General features: G+C 52.6%; 1 protein-coding gene across 2 annotated transcripts in view; it reads right to left on the reverse strand.

Annotated features, from left to right (window-relative positions):
- The window catches only part of LOC132025351 (eEF1A lysine and N-terminal methyltransferase), a 30,689-nt gene extending 22,817 nt beyond the window's left edge, over positions 1 to 7,872 (reverse strand). For both annotated transcript variants that reach the window (XM_059412457.1, XM_059412458.1), the window contains exons 1-5: positions 7,717 to 7,872; positions 5,570 to 6,329; positions 4,084 to 4,283; positions 2,148 to 2,343; positions 1,177 to 1,344 (exon numbers count right to left, since the gene is read on the reverse strand). In XM_059412457.1, the coding sequence (XP_059268440.1) occupies positions 1,177 to 1,344; positions 2,148 to 2,343; positions 4,084 to 4,283; positions 5,570 to 6,329; positions 7,717 to 7,869 (1,477 nt within the window). In that variant the 5' untranslated portion in view covers positions 7,870 to 7,872. The remainder of the gene's footprint in view (positions 1 to 1,176; positions 1,345 to 2,147; positions 2,344 to 4,083; positions 4,284 to 5,569; positions 6,330 to 7,716) is intronic.
- Positions 7,873 to 8,195: the final 323 nt, after the last annotated feature.

Below are 8,195 nucleotides of genomic sequence, written 5' to 3' on the forward strand. Positions count from 1 at the left end.
AAGCATGATCAGACTTCCCCTAGGAACTGGCAGGAACTATGGCCAAAATCTCGCTCTCAAGGCAGTGTAGATGCAATGCCCTCTGCCCAGCTTTCAACTCAAAGGCCACAGTTGCCCTCTCAGACACATCAGCCAAGTCATTCCACCCAAGTTCCAGAAATCATGGGAAAACAAAGGCCCAAATCCTAGTCCTAAGTACAGAGAAACCTCAGCAACCATAGGCAGAGAGAAGAAGACAAGAAACAAAAGTCACCAGAAGGAGACATTAAATTAGGATTGGTATCCGAGGATTAAACCTAAGAACTGAGCCTCTAGGGACATACAGCAACACCAAGATAAGCCAAGATCACAGGGTGTTTCATAAGACATCCTCAGGCCTTTAGATGAACAGTTAAAAGCCTAGACAGAAAAATGAACATTTTTGCTACTGTGGTCAGATCCAAATTAATTAATTATTAGTAATAAGTCTATGATTATTCTACCAATAATAATAGATTTCTTAATGTAAGTAGAAATTCGAGAAAGAATTGCATCTGGTGCTCAAATAATGCAGGACTGAAAGCCAGAAATTCTGCCCAAGTGCACAGGAATTTCTGGAGTCATGATTTTTAAATGTTCCATCTGGTTACACGGGTAGACATAGGCAAACACTCAATAAACTGAACAGCTTAAAATCTGTGTACTTTCTGTAGCTCACTGCATACACTTTATCAACATTATATTAATTGTCAATATTATTGATAATTACATTATCAATATTAATAATTATACTATTTATATTAACATGTTAACAGTAATATATTGATTTTATTATTAACATACAAAGTATTATTTGTTTCAAGGGTGTAGGTCTGTGAATCATCAGTCTTAATTCAGAGCACTCACCATAGCACATATCCTCCCCAACATCCATCACCCAGTCACCCTCCCCCCCACTTTAATATTTTAAATAAATGAATTTTTTAAAAAAGTTAGACACCCACACATGCAGTCATTTTGCGATTACAATCGGAGTCTGAGGGAAGAGCTACTGGCCATTTATTAACTTAGAAGAACACTGGGAAGGAGAAAACTACGGATCTATGTGGATTTGTTGGTCTGTCAACGCTGTGCTCCCACAAGACAGCTGTAATCGTCCACACCCCCGCCTGTGGAGGGCACCGGAGTCCCCCTCACCTAGGAGCAGCTCCGGGTTTCTGAGCAGGGCAAGGCCAGCAATCATTGCTTTGTGGTGCTCACAGCACAGGTAAGTCTTGTCAACGGGCCGCCCTGGGGCTGCAGGCAGGTCCTCTGGAGTGTCATCAGCCCGCGGCTTCTTCCTGTCCTTCTTCCGTTTCTTCTGGGCTAAATGAGAAACAGAGATGACGAGGTCCTATGCTGAGCACGCTAGTCCAGGGAAGGCAAGCCGTACCAGCAGCACTGTGCTGCAGCGAGGCCGACCCGACTCAAGAACCCACGCCCCCGGAGCCTACTTTAAGGAAATGGAAAGGATCCTAGAGGACATGGCCTAGATCTACACTGTCCAATACCATAGCCACTAGCCACCTGTGGCCACTGAACATAATTTACAATTTGAAAACGTTAACGTTTCAGCGCCTTCCTTGCAGCAGCCACATTCCATGTGCTCAGGAGGCCAATGGTTACCGTATTGGGCGACTAAGCAGACATTAAACATTCCCTCCAATGCAGAGAGTTCTACTAAACAGCACCAGACTAGGTGACCTGTGAGGTACCCGCCAACTCCAAAGCCCTTCTGAAACCTATCGCAGAGGCCGGCAGTATGGAGGAGGTGGGGGGTCACCTGCACCTGAACTTTTCCGGCTCACCTCACAGAAGTTTACTGAATTAATATAATACAGACGCATATGGAGCCCCGTACAAAACAGATGGCCTCCAAACTGAAGGCATTAAAGTGATAACCACATCTGTGTGGTAAAGCACCACCCCAGCCCCTTATCATCTGAGACCCGGACTTCGCTCAAGAACATTCTATTTACTGCCGTTTACAGCAGAGCCCAGATGGTAACAGGAAAACTCACAGAGCTGTGTCCCTCTGATCACAGGTACCCAGGTCGGTCTGACCACCCTGAACGGAAAGTCCAGGCCATGTCCACTTGGGTTCCACCAGTGTGCGGATGACACCTCACCTCTGTGAGACACATCCTTCAGCAACCTGGCTTCAGACTGCACCACATTCCTGTTGCTGAGAAAGATGAGCCGCCGGAAGTAGTGCTTGTCATCCCCCTGCACATCCTCGACCACGTAGCTGCCACTCAAGGGACTGCAGCCTTGGTGCTGAATGGTCCGGACCCCGATGTCCCCACCCACAGACAGAAAGGGCACCTGAAGATATAACAGAGATGTGGTCAAATACCAGCTCAATTAAGAAACATGAGAAATGATCATCTTTTCCCTTTGTTTGTGTATGAGGAATCCCCATACCAAGGTTCAGGACACCAAGAACTTCCAAGATTTGCCATTCTAATAAGAAACTTTCCTGAGGGGCGCCCGGGTGGCTCAGTGGGTTAAGCCTCTGCCTTCAGCTCAGGTCACGATCCCGGAGTCCTGGGATCGAGCCCCACATCGGGTTCTCTGCTCAGTGGGGAGCCTGCTTCCTCCTCCTCTCTCTCTCTCTCTCTCTGCCTGCCTCCTCTCCGCCTACTTGTGATCTCTATCAAATAAATAAATAAAATCTTAAAAAAAAACTAAGTAAGCTGCATTTAAAAAAAAAGAAAAAAGAAAGGAACTTTCCTGGGGCCTTTCAAGAGATCACAAAAGGTTTAATTCACTCTTTGGAAACCCCTAAACCCTCATTAAAATGCAAGGTTTCTCCCTCAGAAAAGCATGAGTTTCTCCTTAGGAATGTTCAAAGGACTTTCCATAAAACCTAGAGGGAACCTTCCGCAGGGAACTATAACTATGAGAGAAGGAAATCTGAGAACAAATCCAGAGAGAGACCAAGCATTCTAAGTTTGGCGAACTCTCTCCCTGCAATTATTCTCATCTTTTCCCTCATTTTTCTTTTCTTTTTTTTTTTTAAGATTTTATTTATTTATTTGACAGAGGTCACAAGTAGGCAGAGAGGCAGACAGAGAGGGGGGGGGGGGAAGCAGGCCCCCTGCTGAGCAGAGAGCCCAATGCGGGGCTCGATCCCAGGACTCCGGGATCATGACCTGAGCCGAAGGCAGAGGCTTTAACCCACTGAGCCACCCAGGCACCCCTTTCCCCATTTTTCTTAACAAGAGAAAAATTTAGGAGAAAAATACATTTTCCCTCTAGACTTTTCCATTTCCCTTCTCAATCTTTACTTCCATTTCTTTTAAAGACCTCCAAGAGTATTAATAATCACCAGGGACCCCTGGCTTTGCAGAGACACCGGCACTCCCCACAAGATCTCCATCTCTTTGAGGGACACCAACCCCAATCAAACACACATTCATCTGCAAACACAAGACAGTGTAGTGGGCAGAACCACAGGCTAGAACTAGGGAGTCTAGGTTTATCTTTCCACATCTGCTACCACAGCAACATGCCCCTAAGGAACTTGGCTTTCCTACCTGCCATGGCTAAAGCACCTGTAAGGTACTCAGCTATCAATGACCCTGTCCGAGCAGGATGGGGTAAGACAGACAATATCAGCAAAAACCCTGTTTCCTTCCCAGGAAAATGCCAGGCCAGCAATGCTAATATCCTGAAAACTAATCTGAGCTGTTTTGCCTCTTTTTCACTCTACACTCAAGATAATGATAGTTCCAAGAAGCAAAAGACACAAAAGGGGGTAAGGAGAAACAGAGTCTGAACAACCCACAGTATAAAGAGCTAGAGCCTGGAAGGTGGAGAGCATTTCGTTTCTGTGTGGAGTCGCAGAGGCCCCACATAGCAACCCTTCTCCCTCCTCTCACTGCCTGGAGTCAAGAGAACTGAAGTACTGCCCACTTAGTTCTGAGCTGTTGACATGCCCACCAGGAATATGCCAGGGGCACGGACCCTCGTCCTAGCTCCTTCCGAGTCACCCTATGCCTATGTGGCTGCTAATATGACTTCTCTAGAGATCCGTGAAAGCTGCTGCCAGAGCTCTATTACCTGCTGCTGGGCGGGCATCCCAGCAGGAGCCAACTCCATGACTCTGGCTGACAGCTCGGCCTGGATGCTGTCCATGCCTTCGTACCGCTGGCCCCGGTGGAGGGCCACTGTGATCAGCCTCCTGAAGCCTGCACTGGCCGCCAGCTGCTTCCGACCCTCTTCCATGCCAAAGAGCCACTCGGTCTCGCGACCCTGGGGGACTGGAAAGAGCACTTGGTGACACAGAGTCCAGGGAAGAGTGTTCAAGACCCAACCAATATAACCTACATGGCACAGAGTCAGCCCCAGTGAAGTCCTAGCATCCCTTCCAACTATGACCCACTGAGGGCTGTCAATTCCCTAGTGCACAATGCCCAGAGCAAAGCAGCCATCAGACACATGGTAGGACCCACGTGACCATGTGAGGGAGAGAGGAGGGTACCTAGTCCAAGAAAAATAACAATAATACTAACACTTATTACACGCTAAGCATTATTCCAAGAAGTGTACAAACAGAAACTAATTGAATCTTCACAACAGGCTAAGATACAGGTGGTATTATTATTCCCATTTCATAAATGAGGACATTGAGACACAGAAGTAGAATTATTTGCCCAAATTCACACAATTCATAAATGGGGAAGCTGGGGTTCAAACCCAGGCAGTCAAGCCCCAGACCCCATGCTTGTGTCCACTACACTCTTTGTTCCCATAGGTGGACAGGCAGGATTATGGAATACTTGGGAAAATAGCTGACTTGTCAGCAAATTACCAGGGTGATAATTTCAACAACTTGCCTTTGTCTAGAATTTCCTACTTTTGAAAGCACTTCGTCATCCTATTTCTTTTCACCATTACGGAGGTAAATCTGGTATTATTTACACCCTTCACTAATACCACTTCTGTTTTCCAAGCACTTACCATGTGCGAGCACCACTCGAAGAGATTTTACACCTCTCACACCTACACGACAGTTAACAACCTCACTTTATAGATGAGGAAACTCAGGCACAGAAAGAAAGGGAATGTCCAGGGTCACACCACCAGGAAGGGACTGAGCTAGAACTGGAACCCAACAGTGGTTTGTTTAGCTACTACTCTGTACTATCTCCGAGTTTGGCAGAGAAGTACAGCAGTTCTCCCCAAGTCATGCAGCTCACAGGCTATGGAGCTGACTCTGCTGCTTCCAGGACTCTGTGGTACAAAGTAACTCGCTACACTGTGAGGCTTACCTAAATTTATCCCTGTTGCCTCTCCCTCTCCTCCCTACCAAACCCTTTCTCACACTCTACCAAGCCTTTGCAATGGAAGGTGTGAAGAAATAAGCCTCAAATCTTAAGCAGGTAGCTGGACAGCTGCTACTCCCCCTCCCTCATGCCTGGGAGAGTCTAACTTCTTGAAGTGCCACCCCCTGCAAGATAAACCAGCCACGGCGTACCCATCCACCAAAGCCCCAGCCCCTGTAAGCCAGCCCCTCCAGGGAAGAGAGGGAGCAATCCCAACTCACTGATGAAAATGGCAAAATGATTGTCCCGCGATGGTTTCACAGTGGGGTTGTCCACCACGTGGAGGGTGTAGCGTGGCTCCCCCGTGTCCCCATCGCACAAGTCCAGAGATACATTCCCCAGCCCGGCCTTGCGGTACAGCTGGCTGCACAGCCAGGCATACTGCTGCCGCTCACGCACCGCCTCAGCCAGCCGCTCGGCACTCTCCAGCCGCACAGGCTTGCCCTGCTCCTGAGCACACAGCTCAAAGATCTGAAGGGCAGAGCCAGGGACTGGCCTGAACTTGGTCATGATGAAGGCAAAGACAGGTAGAGAGAACCGAGGCTCTGCATCCAGTACCCGGTCCTGGCTGCTGGACACCTGGTGTACCCTCACCATCCACCCCTCCCGAGAGAAGTGACCCACTGCTTTCTTCAGGATGTGAGCCTGAGCCAGGGAGATGCAGAGGTAGCGACCGCCCACCTGCAGGACACGGCCAACCTCAGCCAGCATCCTGTCCACTTGGTGCAGGGTCTTCTCCTCCTCGTCTGTCAGGACAGCGTCCAGGGTGCCCTTGTCCAACACCACCTGGAACGAAGCATCAGGAAACTCCATCTGTGTCATGTCCATCTTCAAGAAGCTCATCTGGGGCCGTCGGCTGGCATTGCGTTCCTTCATTTGCTTGATGACCACCTCACTGATGTCAATGTTCACTATATCCAAATAGCCCACATCATACAGCTGCTCACTTAGCTCCGAGTTCCCGCACCCAATCACCAGCACCTGAGGGGAAAAACCAACAAGATGAAGGTGGTCAAGGCAGAGGAATGACAGGCAGATACGTTCAGGAATCAGATCTCCCCGTGGCTGGTAAGTTTCCAGGGGTGCACATGCTACTGTTAGGAGACAGCACCATTTCCCAGGCGATTCCAGGTTCCATCTTAGGGAAACTCATCGGTGGAAACCACATTCAGCCACACGAAGGAGGGTATGGGAAAATGGGCTTTCTACACAAACAAGCTAATCCTGGTTGTCCGCCCTGAAGCAACCATCAGTTACTCAAGAAGTGATAGGAAGGCACAGAATCCAAACACGGACAGGTCACACCTCTTCTTTGGCTATTCAAACCCAGTTGTGGAAGAACCATATTCAATCACTCATGCCTTCGGGTCCACCTCACGGTATTCTTTACTCCTTCGGTTTAAGGTGGCTCCAGCCCCAGCTCGGAGGCCAAGGCCGGACTTGAAATCACAACCCAGAGACCAAGACCTGAGCTGAACTCAAGAATCCAGCACCGAGTCCACGGAGCCACCCACGGGCCTGTATTCCGCTATGTCCCAAAGCCAAACCTGAAACACAAGCTGCTGCCCGCTCTCTGCGCAGCAGTCGTGCACCCAGCCCTCCAAATGCGGCCCCAGGGTCCCCTCCCTGGAAAAGCCTGGTGGGAAGAGCCCAAGTCTTGCCCTGATGGGGCTGAGTCTCAGCTCCCACGGGAGCGCTCCCTGCACACGACCTGCGGCGAGACACCGGCGCTCGGGGCCGCCGCTGCCCCGACAGCCCGTGCAGGAGCCCCGCGGAGTCGTGACGAGATCCCAGCCGCGGGAGGAGCGCACGCGGCACCCGCACAGCCCCGCACTCCGCACGCGCCCCACCAGTCACCTTCCCGCCCTTCTTTCGCTGCCCCCCCCCCCCCCCCCCCACCCAGCACACCTCGTCGACCCCGAGCCCCCGGCGCTCAGCTTGGCCCCGGGCACCCCGGGACGTGCCTTCCGGCTCCAGGTCGCCGGCGCAGCGCAGGCCGGAAGCGCCGCACCGGCCACAGCCCCCGCCGGCGGACTCGGCGTCAGGAAAGCCACGGCGACCGCCGGCTCCACACCGGTGCGCCGTGACGGAAACGGCCCCGGGAGGCGACAGCCAGGGTCACTACTGCGGTCCCTCTTCCCGGGCGATGACTAAGTCAGGGAGGGGCTGGGGCAGCAGGTCGCCCCCCACCCCGAAGCCTTGCACAGGACGTTTCAGAGCTGCCTCTGAGCCGCGGGACGCGCCGAGTCCGGAGACGCGGGCCCAGGCGGCCGCCGTGAACCGCGGCCCGTCGCCTCCCGCCACCGGCTGCGGGACGGAGCTCGGCGCCCACGCTCCGAGCGCACGCCGGGCGCGCGGCCGCGCTCACCTTCTCCCGGGGCTTCATGTACTTGTGCAGCACCCCGCACAGCTCCAGGTAGCTTCCGTACCACTCGAAAGCCCGCTTCCCCCGCTGCTGGAAGAACTTCTCCCAGTACTCCGCGGAGCCGAACTCCCGGGAGCTCTTGGGTAGGAGGTTCATGCTGTCACCGTCCGCGCCGCGTCTCCGCCACGCTCCGGCTCGCCCGCTGAGGGACCATGGGCTGCGCCTGCACACGCGCCCGCGCCGCCGCCCGGCGTCGGAATTCGGCCCGCACGGGCTGAGCCGCCGCTCGACCCCAGAGGGGTGACGCGGACACGCAGGCCCCACGCGCGGGACACGGAACCCGAACCACGGTCACCCGCGCTCCCGGCTCCCGGCTCCCGGCTCCCAGCACCAGCCCCAGCCCCACGTGCCGAGCCCCTCACACTCGCTCACCGCGGGCCTTCAGAACCCGCAATCATATCCGGGTGCCAGGCGTCGCGATT

This window comes from Mustela nigripes, chromosome 10 (assembly GCF_022355385.1).
Source record: "Mustela nigripes isolate SB6536 chromosome 10, MUSNIG.SB6536, whole genome shotgun sequence".
NCBI lineage: Eukaryota > Metazoa > Chordata > Mammalia > Carnivora > Mustelidae > Mustela > Mustela nigripes.